The sequence below is a fragment of the Mus caroli genome, chromosome 3 (assembly GCF_900094665.2).
Source record: "Mus caroli chromosome 3, CAROLI_EIJ_v1.1, whole genome shotgun sequence".
NCBI lineage: Eukaryota > Metazoa > Chordata > Mammalia > Rodentia > Muridae > Mus > Mus caroli.
The window spans coordinates 109,606,413-109,621,922 of NC_034572.1; the positions used below are offsets into that span (position 1 = coordinate 109,606,413).

At 39.2% G+C, this 15,510-nt stretch overlaps 1 protein-coding gene and 1 long non-coding RNA gene across 3 annotated transcripts in view; one reads left to right on the plus strand and one right to left on the minus strand.

Moving 5' to 3' along the window:
- The window catches only part of LOC110291210, a 7,266-nt gene extending 1,489 nt beyond the window's left edge, over nucleotides 1-5,777 (minus strand). The window contains exon 1 of the long non-coding RNA XR_003836227.1: nucleotides 5,412-5,777. This is a non-coding gene — a long non-coding RNA (uncharacterized LOC110291210). The remainder of the gene's footprint in view (nucleotides 1-5,411) is intronic.
- Nucleotides 5,727-15,510, plus strand: part of Dph5 (diphthamide biosynthesis 5) — a 26,741-nt gene continuing 16,957 nt past the window's right edge. The window contains exons 1-3 of one of the 2 annotated variants that reach the window (XM_021158212.2): nucleotides 5,727-5,809; nucleotides 6,079-6,244; nucleotides 10,275-10,399. In XM_021158212.2, coding sequence (XP_021013871.1) covers nucleotides 6,110-6,244; nucleotides 10,275-10,399 — 260 coding nt within the window. In that variant the 5' untranslated portion in view covers nucleotides 5,727-5,809; nucleotides 6,079-6,109. The other variant, XM_021158211.2, reaches the window with a different exon arrangement.

Sequence of the window (15,510 nt, forward strand, 5' to 3'; positions counted from 1 at the left end):
GGAAAGGAAAGGAAAGGAAAGGAAAGGAAAGGAAAGGAAAGGAAAGGAAAGGAAAGGAAAGGAAAGGAAAGGAAAGGAAAGGAAAGGAAAGGAAAAGGTAAATGAACTCATTGACTAAGGACCCATGACACAACAAGTAGCTAAACATTGTTGGCATCCTTCCGGACAGTATCATAAAAGCTGTAAGATAGCAAAACCTCCAAAAAGCAGATTCTAAGATAATCGAACAAGTGTTACCATGTACCGTGTTTTTATTTGAGAAAACACAAACTATTCTATTCCTTAGTGTTACATGGTAAAATAATTACCCTCCCCCTCAAATAAAACCTCTTTAAAGGAAACAACAGGGCTAGATGGATGGTCAGGGGTGATTATTACCCTTGCAGAAGACCCAAGTTCAGTATCCAGTATTCACATGGTGGCTGACAATACACATATGGTAGTTCTCACCTGTCTTTTAGGGGATCTGATGCCATGTTCTGGCCTGACGGGCACTGTGCCATTCTATACACATGGTGCACATACATATACATGAAAAACACTCACACATAAAAACAAAACAAATGTTTAAGAGAAAAAAATAATACAATCATGGATTTTGAGTGAAAGGGAGGGTATTCCCCTACAAAGCCATGGCTATATATATTTAAACATAAGCAAACACTATATAGTTTTAAGGCACAAAGCATTTTTTTAAAGCAGAGATTTTGAAGGAACTACCAACTGTCAAAATGGAATAGAGATAAATAGCTAATATCCACTTGCACTTGAATGTGTGTGTGTGTGTGTGTTTGTGTGTGTGTGTGTGTGTGTGTGTGTGTGTGTACATCTCTGGAAGTCACTTTACATAACAGCATAGGGCATTAGGTGACTCCTATGTGGTTATTTTCAACCTAGTGATCCAAGGTTACTGATAATACAATTTTCCTTATATTTTGCAGAAAATAATTCTAGATTTGCTCTTTCCTTTTTTCTACATGTGTAGTTTATATGGGCATATAATTAATCATAAGGTCGCTAAATAAACAAAAAAGTGATTTTTTTTACCTAAGTAAATGAATACACAATAATATAACTACAAATCTTTTTTTTTTAACATTGGTAAATGTAGCCTCATCTAGAGGAGTGTTATCTTTAATTACCACTTATTTGTTAGAAAATAGTGACTATAAATCAATTCAAGGTCTCCAGACTCTCCGAATATTAATGCAGATTTCTACTAACAAAGGCAATCCGTGGGAGCATGTAGGTTAAAAGGCCAGTGTCACAGTAAAATAATATTCTCCATTCACAATAAGGTCAGATGGAGTTTAGTCAGTCCCCTGATGGTTTCTTTTCAACAAACAAGTTCAAACAGGAAAACTGAAAGATGGCTTCTTTCAGATGTGTGGTAATTACAATTTGTCCATGATGTAATGAAACATCTCGGCTGTTATTTCTCTAAGATAAAAGTAACATACAGTGTCGATGGTGGGATGGAAACAGCAGAAGGATTAACTGGCTTTGACAACAAGCAACTGAAGCACTCATTTTGTGAGCACAGCAAGAACATATAGGAACGGGTTCCTTCAGCGAGAAGACCAAAACTGAGTTACTGACAAAGGTTATAAAGATGTTAATGACCTCTCAAAAAATAGACAAATGTCTACCCTTATTGTTTTCTATAACTATTACACTCTTTCTGGTGCACAAGACTTGCAATTTGCTCTAATAATGAAATTTGTCTATCTCTCTGACTGCTGTCATTAGTGTTAATATTCTACAACAGCATATGCTAAAACCAAGAAGCTGTTTTAATGGAAAATATTCAAAGCTCAGCTTGCATTAGGAGAGGAAACAAATGACCTTTGGAAATGTATCCAAAAAAAAAATAATAATAAGATCGGCTGATGTCCAGCTAGATGGTGAAATGTATTATGAAGCAAACACAGCCACCTCTTAACAGCTGTGGAATCTAGGAAGCTATGGAGGCTTATTGTAAAATTGCTTCACCTTTCCTAAGATTAAGTTATTGGAGACGGGGGGAAAGACAATCATATTTGAAAACTGTTTAAAAGAGTGAGGGAGAAACAGCCAACCCCCACCCCGTACCCCCAGAATGGCTCTATCAAAACAGACTAGGTAAGGTTTGCTGCTTGTATTTGTTACGCTGAAGAGGGAAAAGATTGCCATAACTTTTCTTTTTGACACCCAGGAAAGAAAAAGGTATTGGCCTCCCATGAGACAAAGCTGGTAGAAAAGTGGGCTTATTACACATTTCACACCAAAGTTAAGGCTTTTTTTTTCTGGGAAATTTTTGAGTAGAAACTATTATCTAAAAATATGATATTTAACATCTTACTGAACAGGACACCTTCATTTCCCCCCTATAGTTTGGATTACCTAAATATTCTTTTTGGCCATATCTACTTACTATGAATAAATAAGAAAGTAGTCAATGAAATCTAAAGTCATAAAAAAGGACATTGTAAACTTTGAAAATTTTGCTGTACATTAAAACTTTGCTGACATACTCCAAGGTCTGTGCATAAAGTGTGCATGATATGTATCACAAGCCGTTCAACCCCAGCAGCTTCCTGAAGAGGTGTGGACAAGACATACTGATGTCTGAGGTTTTGTCAGTGACTTTCTAGTACTTACTTAGAACATATCACACACTGGCATCACAGAAGACAGGATGTATAATTCAAAGAAATCGCTTGGCTACTAATGAATGCATAATGATCTATAAATATACCCTGACTGTAAACTTACTGTAGGCACACACAGTGCTAAGCCTAGAGAATCGGACACGAGGAAGTCACACTCAATGACTTCAGAAAATTATTTTCATGAAGTAGAAATACAGGAAGACAATTTTATCTGTTTATTTTTATTTTTCATTAAAAGTTCATGCAATATATTCTGACTGTGGTTTCCCCTCTCCCACCTCCTAGATCCCTCCCCTCCCCATCCAACTCTATGCCTTCTTTATCTTTTTAGAAAACAAACAGCAAATAAAAAAGCAAAACAACATTTCTTTAAAAAGCGAAAAAAGCACAGAAACCACACAGACACTCATAAGCATAAAAACAAAAACCATAAAAAAAACAAAACTGGAAACCTTAGTACGCTAGCAAAAAAGTAGGAAGACAAAAAACAAAACAAAACAACAACAAAAAAAAAACGCCCAAGCAAATCAATGTGAGACACGCATTTACAGATACACCCTTGAGTTTGTTTTGTGTGGGCCATTGACAGCTGGACATGGGACCTATACAGGTAGGCAGTTTTAAAAAGACTTAGCTTTTTAATAGACACATTACTTTAGTAGAGGAGACTCCTTTGCTTAGAGGCTGGAGACCTCCGGGGAGACTTCCTGAGAGTAAAGGTTCTGTAGTGGGAATCTAGGCTGATGAGGAGACAGGGTTTAATGTTCAGATGAGCTGAGGTGTCAGCAGGGTGCACGTGGCTGCATGCTTTGGGCACAGAACTACAGGTGGGTCAATACCACTGAAAGAACACTCATGGTATGTAAGGGGACCAGGGAGGCAGGTGCTCAACATCCCATAGATGGGAAATTTAAAAGAGCATGGGGTTTCTTTTGGCTTCCCAAAGATTTCTTTTTTTAGAAGGGGGGGGATAGTATTTTTAGGGTGTATCTTTACTAGTCCTCCCTGGTTCCTGTGAAGATACATGTGAAGGGAACAAGATGGGAAGCTAGCAGAGTAATAGAGCTAGGATCTGAACCAACAGTGATAGTAAGTATGGTTTCTGACAGAGAAGACCTGGCAGTACGTGTGGGGGTGACTAATATCTGGGTTGGGTGAATGTCAAACCTACCCGATACAGAGTAAGATACCAAGCAGGCAGAGAAGGTGATGAATCCAGCTCTGGATATATAGAACTGGATAGGTTTCTGGATTATCAGAGGTTTGATTCCCAGCACTCACATGGTGGCTTATAAACATCTGTAACTCCAGTCCCAGAGATTCTGATACCCTCTTCTGACCTCCATGGGCACAGGAACACATATGGTACACAGACATACAGACAGGGAAAACATTCACACACATAAAATAATCTAAAAAGAACTTTGAAAACTATTTCTCTAGATTTTTTTTTTTTTTTGGTTTTTCCAAGACAGAGTTTCTCTGTTTAGCTCTGGCTGTCCTGAAACTCACTATGTAGACCAGGCTGGCTTCAAACTCAGAAACCTGCCTGCCTCTGCCTCCCGAGTGCTGGGATTAAAGGCGTGCACCTCTACTGCCCGGCTAGACATGTTTTAAAATGCTTATCTGTTATTAGCATATCTTATTTGTTATCACTCAAAATCTTTTGTTTGTACATTTTTCCACATTGAGTTGTTTTCTTGTTCCATTTAAGAATCCATTAGATTTGAATTCATCTTCAGTTTATTATTAATTTGTTTGTGTGTGTGTGGGGGGGGGGGGATGCCAGCCTGTGGCGGTCAGGGGAGACCTCTGTGGAGTTGTTTTTCTTCCACCTTTAACTGGGTTCCAGGATTAAACTCAGGTTGTCAGACTTGAGTGACAAGTTCCTTTACCAGCATCTTGATAGCCTTGCTTTGTTTTGTTTGTTTGCTTTGTTGACAAGTCTTTTGTCAAATTTCTGGTTTGCAAACATTTTCTCTCAGTGTACGACTTCAGTCTTTTGAAGGAAGTTTTTATTATTAAAGTATGACTTTTTTTCCTCTCTCTTTGCAACATGTCTTTTATAGCATACCTGAGAAATCTCTCCCTGGATAGGTCAGATTTTTTTTTTCTTTCTTTTCTTCTGTTATAATTTTAGGCCTTTCCATTTACACCATGATCTATTTTGAGGTGTACGTATGTATTTTAATATGGTGCAAAGAATAAATCAATTTAGTGGGAACAGGGAGAATCAGTGTTTCGTGCACCCTTGGAGGAAAAGGCTAGACTTAAGGAAGCAGGAAAAATCTGAAAGGCCATTATATTGTGCCAAGAGAAGCAATGAACTGTCTTCCCAACTTGGATAAAGTTACCAGTGAATTTAGGAAGAGCATCTTCAGTCTAAACTTTTCGCTTCCTGGAGCTGGGTGTAACCAATCTTTAAGAATCTCTCCAACAACCGCGGAGAGGTTTAAAGCACTTTCCTTTTTGTTATGCGCTTCCCGTCATAGAACTACTTTCTTTTTAAAAATTATCCTTTGGTTAGCATACTAAGTGATGGGCTTCATTATGGCATTTTTCATCCGTATATGTCATCACATTCGTACTTAGTCATCCCTTGAGCACTCTGAAAAGGTCACTCTCCACCGAGGGTGACTAAGGCAGATTCCCTTGAGGCATTCTGGTATCAGATCCCAGGGACAAACCCCTAGAAGGAGTCACAGCCCTCCCCTCCCCCCCCTGGGAACTTAACAACCACACTCAGCAGGGCAAGCCAACCTGTCCCCTCACCAGGGTGACCTCTGGTTAAATTGCGACAGATCTACAGAGCGGGAATTCAAAGCTGAGCAAACGCCGGGTCGGTCAGGGAAGTCCCTGCGGTTGTTCCAGCCAGTGTGCGTCTGGAGGGCGATTGGGAACTATCGTCATCAGCCCGGACGCCCTTTGGGGATGTTTGAGCCCTGGCTTGCCGGGAGCGTGGGCACGCTGGGTCCTTTCCAGGCGCACAGCTGGACCCATTCCTGACCCTTGACCCCTGCCCCGGAGTCAGCTAGTCCTGGTGAGCCTTGCCGGGGGATGCGATTGCTCCATCGCTGGTTCCTGGAGGGGTCTGTCTTCTCCGCCTCCTGCCAGTCGTAAAGTGCTGTGAAGGGCTCTGCGCTTTACGGCGCCGTTAGGTGAGACCCGGAAGCTCTGTCCCTGATGGGCACATGGTTTGGGGACTGAATTATAGAAAGGCTGCAGTGAGACTTTTGAGGGACGTCAGCGAATCACCTCCGAGTCTCTAAGCGGGTAATCGGATCACACTTTTTAAAACAGTCATTCCATTATTTTCTAAGAGTATGCAGGAGTGTCGGACGCACGCAGGGTGCCACCTTGGTTTTTATCTTCATCCCTAGACTTTAGGTCCCCGGTGTTAGCTGACGTTTTTCTGTTGTTCACTTAGCTCTGCAGTCTCCCCATCCCTGGAGTTCGGAATGCTTTACTTGATCGGCTTGGGCCTGGGAGATGCCAAGGACATCACGGTCAAGGGCCTGGAAGTTGTGAGACGATGCAGTCGCGTGTATCTGGAAGCCTACACCTCAGTCCTGACTGTAGGGAAGGAAGCCCTGGTACGTGATTAAAGTCCCCAGGCCTCTGGGGAAGACATCTAGCTAGCGTCCGATTCTCCTACCCTAGACTGCACAGACTCTAAGCGTCTGCTTTTTTTTTTTTTTTAGCCCCTGTAAAACACACACCCTGTCCATTAAGATCTACTTCATACTCAGTGACTTGGGAAATGAAACGGTAGTTTGTCCTACTTTACAAGTCTAATTTTGTGCAGTAAATAAAAAAAAAAAGTTATTTTACACTCTTGGGGATAGTTATCAAATCCGTTATTTCATGAGCTAGCCAGAAATCCTTTCCGAGTTGAGTGCTAATGAGGTGCTGACACAGGCTTAATGAGTTGCTTATACATTCAGCAAGCAATCTGAAAGCTTCCGTCTTTGAAGTAGTTCCATAGGGAGCAGCGATCTCATTTTTTTGTCTGCGACATATCCAAAGAGACCTTACGTGTACTCTCCCAGGAAGGCTGTCATTCCCACATGTACATATAGAGTGACTAAGTAACCAGAGGATTTATTAGTGCGCTATATACCTTAAGCAGGGTAAATATGTAAATAATGAGTACAACAAGAATCTGCTTGATTGTCAAACTTAAAGTGAACCATATATTGAGATAAAATACTGATGTGTTGTTAGGGGAGGAGAGGAAGGGTTTTTTTTTTTTTTTTTTAATTGTCAAGTCTTCCATATAAAAGTGTGGACCAGAGAACTTCCGGTCATATCTCTCAGATTCACAACTCAGAATTTTGAAGGTTTCAGAGTTATGTTAAAAATCTTGAATACTAACTAGGCTTCTTCTTAAGTTGGTCATGAATTAGAAAAAAAAAAAAAAAAAGGTAGTGTCTAATGGTCAGTTTGACTTGCTGGCCACACGTGTCGGTGTTTATACTTACTTCAAGATGATAGAAATATGTCTTGGATCAGTGATCAGAAACTATAATGGATTTAAAACCATTTGAGAAAATAGATAACTGATTGGCAGGTTAATCGAATAGAATATTAAAAACAGCCAGGGCTACACAGAGAAACCCTGTCTCTAAAACAAAAACAAACAAAAAAGGAAGACAGGCAGTCGTGGCACACACCTTTAATCCCAGCACTTGGGAGGCAGAGGCAGGCAGGTTTCTGTTCGAGGCCAGCCTGGTCTACAGAGTGAGTTCCAGGACAGCCAGGGCTACACAGAGAAATCCTGTCTCACCCCCCCCCCCATACTAAAAAACAAAAGAATATTAGACAATAGCTTAGAGCAAAATTGGGATATAACTTGTTTTGCCTTGTGACATGTCCCTAGACAATTCCTGTACATTTAATTTCTTATAAATTGAGGTCAGGATGTGTTTGCCTTCTAGGCTCTCAGAACAGTGTCCATCACATAAGTTTTTAGACATTTTAGCTGCTAGCAGATATATTTCCAAATTTCTAAATGCTAGTTTCTCCATTTGTCAAAGAAAAAAATAACCAATTGAAAGTTAGATAGTATTTATTAAGGTGTATGTGAAAATGCTTTATAAATTATAAGTGTTAGTAAATATTAATTTTCAAGGTTTTCCCCTAAGCATAAATGTAATTATTAGGGGTCTGGGCTGACCTTACCTGTAAGTAAATTTTGTGTAATTTTTTTTAAGGTACCAGAACATCTGTTATTTCATAGTGATAAGTGTTGATATTTTTGGAACATTTATTTTGCTGTTTTGTTTATTTTCCTGACAGTGCTTGGAATTGAGCCCAGGGTCTCTCAACATGCTCCATAATTGCTCTGCCACAGAGCTACAATACCCAGCCCTCTATAGTTACTGCTCCCATTTTGTGGGATGTTCCAAAACTTGTCCAATATCATACAGATAGTGACAGAACAACATTCAAACTAAAGTATCTCTGAGTTGAGAATTATCCTTCCAGACTTTCATACATTCTCTCTGCCTTCTTAGCTTTAGATAGTAACTACACAAAGTATAACAGAGAAGTTATAGCAAGCAAAATGGTTTGGACTGTATCTTATTTTATTACAGACTTCTTCTAGTATTGTCTTCATGTCCTCTAGGTTCTTAGTTCCTGTTCTTCCCTGAGTGGCTTGCCACAGGATCCCATCTGTACCATCCGCCTCAAGTCACTCATTTATAAGTTCATGCCTTAGATTTCCAGTACAGTTGTAGAACCTCTTTCTCTTCAATCTGTTTTTCATTTGCACATTTTCTTGTTAAAACAAACTGAGTTTTTTTTGAAACTGTTGATGTATATCTTTATGAAGTCTGGTTTCAGCTAAAGATCATTATATTGCAGGGAAAAGATAGCTCTATTTTCTATAATGAACATATGCTTTCATTTTGTTAATAATTAGCCAGTCAAGATTATATAAAAGGCACATACAGATGTTGCTAAAGAAATTCCAAGTTTGTCTGTTCACTGTTGTTGTAGTGTTTTAATATAGTCTCCAAAAGAAATGTAGAGATAGCAGACCTGAGTAAGAGTTATCATTATTTTTGGTATATGCAACTTTAGCTTCCTTCAGGTAATTACTGTTGATCCTTTAAATCTTACGTGCTTATTTGTTGAATGCATTTGTACTTTATGTAAAAATGTATAAGCAGTACAGTCTGCAAGTGGTTCAGGGTCTGTCTGCATTATACCTAAGAAAACTTAATGAAAGACTTAAGTAATTTATGAAAGTAGTGGGAGGAAGAAGCTATAATATGTCTGTAAATAACTGAAATAAATAACCGGTTATTTAAACTGGTGTCCTGGAAACCCATAATCTAAACCAGTTCCTGAGCCCACATGGTAAAAGAAGAGAACCAACTCCTTCCAGTTGTCCTCTGCCCTCCATATGTAGGAGCCCGGATTATGGTTAGCATTACGCTGGTGGCATGTGGCTTCTTGATCGTTTTCAGGGTACGTTAGTTGAATAAAGACCATTGTACTTGGTATCCAGTGACCACGTGTGTTCTCTGAGATATATGGATGCAGTCGTCCTGGGACTGTAAGTTTTCTGGTTTCTAAAGTGGAAGTTAAACATGTAAAGAATAATGATTAAGAAAAAGGCACACAGCAAAAGTGAAAATAAAGAATGCATTTTTATTTTATCAATGTAAGCAGTGTTATTATGAGTTTCTGAAACAGTTCTATAGGGTGAGGTTGTTTTCTCGTCTGGGTAATAGATTTTATGTAGGTGTTAGAAATAATTCCCACATTTGGAATTGTAGCATTTATCTTTGGATACTTATTTCTCATGGATTTCCTTGTTTGATCAATCTTGGATACCATTACTCTTTAACTGTAGCATCCCTGCAACTTTTAATAACCCAGACTTCTCAGTGTGAAGGAATAATTTTATATACTTATTTATGCATCTTCTTCCATGTTTGAATTGCATGGGAACTCAGTTATAAGATTCAGTTATATGATCTTGCATAATATCATTAAACAGTATCATACCAGTTCACTGGCTCACTCTCCTACCTTTGTTCTCTAGAATTGAACTTCAAGAAATTAATTGACAAAACAGCTTGGGTGGGAACTTCCTTTGTATTTAAATTCATTTCTTTTCCTATAGTTATATAAGACTGTTCATTTTTTTGTGAACAGCTAAATTGTAATTTTTCTGTCATTTCTTATTGACATTGCCTTTTATTATCTCCTGCACACCAAAATTGGTAGAAACATCTGCACTACCATGTATCATTATTGCTAATGTATTCCATATTTTCATGTTTCTGGAATAGGGCTCATGAATACATATTCTCTGTTCATCCTTTAGTGTTCTGCCTAGTCTATTAGACACAAATTTAGAGGCCTCAGATGTTAAGAGGTCTGCTTTCTCTAGGGATATGATGCTAGCCCCAAAGACAGAGTTTAATTGCATCATGATATGGAGTGCTGGCTCACTGATGAGTTGCTTCGACTGATACGTGTTTGGACGGTTGCCAGTATCTGCACCCAGTTCTAGACAAAGATTGTTCTGCATAGGGTGTGTGTGTGTGTGTTAAAGCCTCGCCTGTATATCATTTTGATATTTTGATATCCTACTTCAATCTGTAGGAAGAGTTTTATGGAAGAAAATTGATTCTTGCTGACAGAGAAGAAGTAGAACAAGAAGCAGATAATATTTTTAAGGATGCAGATGTCAGTGATGTTGCATTCCTTGTGGTTGGTGATCCATTTGGGTAAGTGAAAATAGACATTGTGAGTTTCTATTTATCAGCAATGATTATTCTGCTCAAACATTTCTTTGTCAGGGCCTGATAAGTTTACCTGAATTTTACTTAAAAATTTTCCATGAAGAGTGTCTACTTGTTAAAAATGACATCGTAAGTATGATCCTAGTAAGCGTTAAGTCCAGCATTTGTTTCTTTTGTGCCTTTGTCTTTGTACAGGGTTATAAAGGTGTCAGACACCTTTAACTAGTGTGTCATTATTAAATAAGGCTCTACACTATCGAAAGTCAGGTCTCCATTTGCTTTGATAATTGCAGCCATCTTTGGCTTCCTTTGTTCTAGGCTTCCCCCGCCCCTTCTCTTTTAATAATCTAATATTTGGCAATAATGCTGTCACTTACTTGCCTTGGATTTATCATTTATCAAACCTCTGATTTCAATGTCCCTTCTCCATTGGGAGCACTGCTCCTCCTCATTACCAAGAAGATGGGTCTCTACTTGTCTAGTCAAGCCTCATCAATCTCTAGTGTCAAGCCAAACACAAGAGTTCTTTGTCTACAGCTGGTGACCCAAGATTTATGTCACAGATTTGGGGAACATAAGGACAATTAAATCACTCTGGGCCCACCATCAAGGATATTTCTCAAAACAATGGAGTTACATTGTTTTGCGTCTGTCATAAAGAAAATAATTTATGTCAGTATGCAGGGCCAGAGAATCTGTATGATTATTATATTTAATTGCAAATTATATTGGGAAGTCACTATAAAATATTTAAATTACTTTAGCCCCTGTCTAACATTGTTTTCTGTAAAATTAAGGCTTCATACTACCTTTCTCTTTCTTTTTAGCAATAGGATAATAAAAGGAAAAGAAAATAAAAAAATCTTATCCGGCAAATGTCTCCTTTTATATAGAATTTTCTCAGTAATACGTTGACTCCATCTGTTTAAAATCTGTGACTTTTATAGAGAAACTCCGGCCCAGACTTCCTAACATGGTGGTACTGCAGATCTTACAGTCACCTGATGAGCTGGCTCAGTCACTAATAGTGTCCATTTTACAGTAAAATTGCTGCTCAAAGCAAGGCTTCTAGACTGGTGTCAGCCCACAAATTTGCCAGGCTAGATGAAATAAGTAAAGAAATCTAGAGTAAGCATTAAAACTAGTCTAACCACTTAAAAAAGTAAAATTTGTTATCTACTGATATAATAAAAAATTGGAGTTTATACTTTATATTATCTCATTCACATTATATTTTTAAGTAGTTTTTTTATTCTAGAGAACTTAGGACTATATAAACAAATAAAAAAAAGTTTTCACCATATTCTGAGAAATACAACAGTTGGTTTTTATCTATTTATTTATTTATTTATTATTACCTAGATTTTTCATATTCTTTTATTTCTTTTTACTTTTAATATATTATTTTAACCAGGTTAATATATTCTGCCCCCTTTTCTTGGTCTGCATATAGACATACAAACTTTTAACTCATTTCCCATGTTATGGTCAAATATGTATGTGTAAAGCCTTAACAATGTGAAAACATCAGCTGAAAACTGTGCAAGTCCGTTATTAGCCAAATATGGAAAATTTCCCAACCTTTTCTTCAAGTCTGGGTCCTGAGAACACACAGATGCCAGCCAACACATGACATCACACTCTTTCACTCTCACACCTTAGATCGGGCTCCTCCCTTCACCTGTGTCTGTCAGAGGCCCCCACATCTGCAGCTCACGGCTCTCCATGAATGGTCCTTTCCCACTCCAACCTGAAGTTATAGTTCCACTTGGTAGATTGGGGTTATTATTGATGGCTGTATTCGTTACCTTATGGAACCATGACCAAAGTTCCCCAGGGAGCAGCAAGAGGAAAGATTTATTATGGTTCATGGTTTGAGGGGTTTCAAACTGGGGTTGCCTGGCCCCATGCTCTTGGGTATAACCTCATGACAGAGGTAGCAGGTGATAGAGGAGCGGCTTCATCTCATGCCAGACAGGAAGCTGAGAGAGAATGAGGTAGACACAAAAAGGGGCCAGAGACAAGATGCCACCAAGGACCTGTCCCCAGCACTCTGCTTCAGGTAGTCCTACCTTCTGAAATATGCAGAACCTCCCAGATAGCACCCCAGGTCGCTGGGGAACAAACCACAGTCTATGAGTCTTTTCAGGGGATACTTTAGACTTAAGCCCTCACTCTGCCAGCTTTCACACAGTTCCTCACAATATTTTACAATAACTACGTGCCTTTACTACATGTGGGTTTGTAGATAGTCCTTCATGTCTCTAGCTCTCTTGTTTTATTCATAATACTTGGCATGCAGTTGCTATTGATTAATATTAATTGAAGAACTTTGGAATAGTTTACCGAAAGTCAATAAAGAAAGACAAGCATATTTTGAACTGACAGTTACCTGTTCACCCCGATCTTTTTCATACACCTCCTGGGATATGAAGTTCTATTTTACTGAGTTGGCAAGATGCAGACTCATGGTTGAGTAGGAGGGGTCAACAGTAATCACGGAAAAAGAAAGAATTGAGTTTGGGGAAGTCTGTACAGAGGAGGGGAGAGAGGTAGAGAGAGACTTACCTATGCAGGGTCATATGGGAAAGCCTTTCTTTGAAGGTTCTACATAAGCAAGAGACTGAAATGGGGTCAGAGGCCTGTCGTTCCAGGCAGAGCAGGCAGAAGACTGGGGAAGGTGCTGAAGGCCACAGTGGCTAGAGCAGGGGGTGGAGGGAATAAGAAGGTGCTACACAGATACACAGGAGCTGTCCATCGCTAAGGCTTTGAAGGGATGAGGAATCTTATTTGAAAGACAGTGGTAAACCTTTGGAGGATTTTAAAGCAAGAAAAACCATAATTTTTTTAAAAAAATGTTTGACTTGCTTAGTGTGAGTAGATTTTTAAGGAGGCAGGGGTGTTTCTAATGAAGGAAGAAAGGAACAGTATAGAACATATTTAGAAGAAAGGCATTGTATGGATTTAATAGATAGGGAAAAAGAAGGAAAGAATTCTGACTTAAGGACTGGTTTTAGAAGCAGGAAAGCAGGTCATTGTGCTCATGAAGTCACTGATATATGGGTGGTATTTAAAGCTAGAAGAGTGGGTAGGATCCCCAGAGAAGACAAACCTAGGAACAAAAAAAAGCCCTAGGAAAGGTAGGCATTCTGTGCTCTGTGGCCAGAGCAGAGGGGGAAACAACAGGATGTCATTACAGAAGCTGGAAAAGATGCAAGTATGCTAGTAGAAGAATGTGCGTGAGTGGGTGTCGAGTTGGATCTGGATAAGGTTCTAAAGAGGCCTGCAGGGTGGGTGGTGGGAAGGAAGGGGGACAATGATGTGCAAAGAAAACTGTTGCTAGGCCGGGCGTGGTGGCGCACGCCTTTAATCCCAGCACTNGGGAGGCAGAGGCAGGCGGATTTCTGAGTTCGAGGCCAGCCTGGTCTACAAAGTGAGTTCCAGGACAGCCAGGGCTACACAGAGAAACCCTGTCTCGAAAAACCAAAAAAAAAAAAAAAAAGAAAACTGTTGCTGAGCAAGTGGCTTCCTGACGATTGCAGTGGTGTGCTTCATTCTGTGAATCTCTACTTTCCCTAGGGTACGTTTGTCATTGCTGTTAGACCATAAGTTTTACGGTGGACGTTTCTCAGGTGTGTTTGCAGTGTTGCACTATTTGAGGACTTGCTCATCTACCTGGGTTTGAGATAATCTCCTGCAACCCAGGCTACCATTAGTGTCCAAAACCAGCCTGGAGCTCCTTCTGGTCCTCTGGCCTCTGCCTTCCAGGTGTCATCCAGTTGCTAACTGTAGATTCTTTGGGACTGTTCCACTCTGTTTTGTTCCTTTGAAACTCTTTTAATTAATTTGTCCCATCTCAGTGACTGACTATCTAGAGCTTCGTGTTAGAGTAAAGTTTAAGTAATGTTTCCTACACTGTAGCTGCTGGGTTCCTGGTCAGATATAGTTGGAAACGGGATGTTAAGAAAGATGTCATTAAATCCAATTAGTTAATTAAATATGTTTGTTCCTGAGTTTTATTTTTAAAATGAGATCTCAGTATGCTGCCCAGGCTAGCCTTACTCAAGTGATTCTCCTACCTCAGCTTTCTAAGTGACTAACTGGGACTGAAGGCACATAACTACACTAAAATTTTGTCTCATTAGTCAGACCATGATGAACACATTCATTGACTTGCTGAAACCAGGAAAAACATGAAATGCAACAAGATACTAGCATTTTTATTACAATATGTATGACAAAATGTTTAAGTTCAAGCATCTTTCTGTTTCCTTGAGTGGCATGTGAAAAGGTGATGGGCAAGATGGGTTAGATAGGAGAGTGTTTACTGTGACAGCCTGGGAACCTATAAAGAGATAATTAAAAGCCATAAACTCCCCACTCCTCTTGGATCCAGGCTATTGAAAGGGAAGTAGAAATTAACCACAGGCCAGTGTACTGATTCTAAATGGTACATCAATACCCAGCTTAGACATGCGGAGATACCAAGAGTATCAGGCAATCTGTTCCTTACTGTCCATAGAAGGAGTTATCATTAAAGACCTTTCTAATGTTGGCTCTGTTTCATTATTCATTTTATATTTTAACATACACTGTAACTACAAATATATATACTGAATTTGTAATTTTTATTTTCATGCTGTGTATCTTTTCCTTAGTGGAACACGTGTACAGCTGTTCCTTTATTGACCTGTCCTCTCTGTGTAACATATCTGACCCGCATTTGGTACTCAATAGCTAACTGTCCAGTACACGGCGTCAATATATTAGTCTGTTCTGTTCAGCAATACAAATAAAGCTGTTGGTTTCTCCAAAATACATAAAGCTTGTTATACAAATGTGTACGGACATTCAGTTTCTTTTCTACAATTTGCATTATCTCTTTGTGGTAGATAGGTTTTAAAATAAAATTAAAGATCTGTAGATATAGACATTTTCTAGCATATAAAGCAACTTTCTTTTTTTTTTTTTTCGGTTTTTCAAGACAGGGTTTCAGAGCCAGGCGTGGTGGCGCACGCCTTTAATCCCAGCACTCGGGAGGCAGAGGCAGGTGGATTTCTGAGTTCGAGGCCAGCCTGGTCTACAAAGTGAGTTCC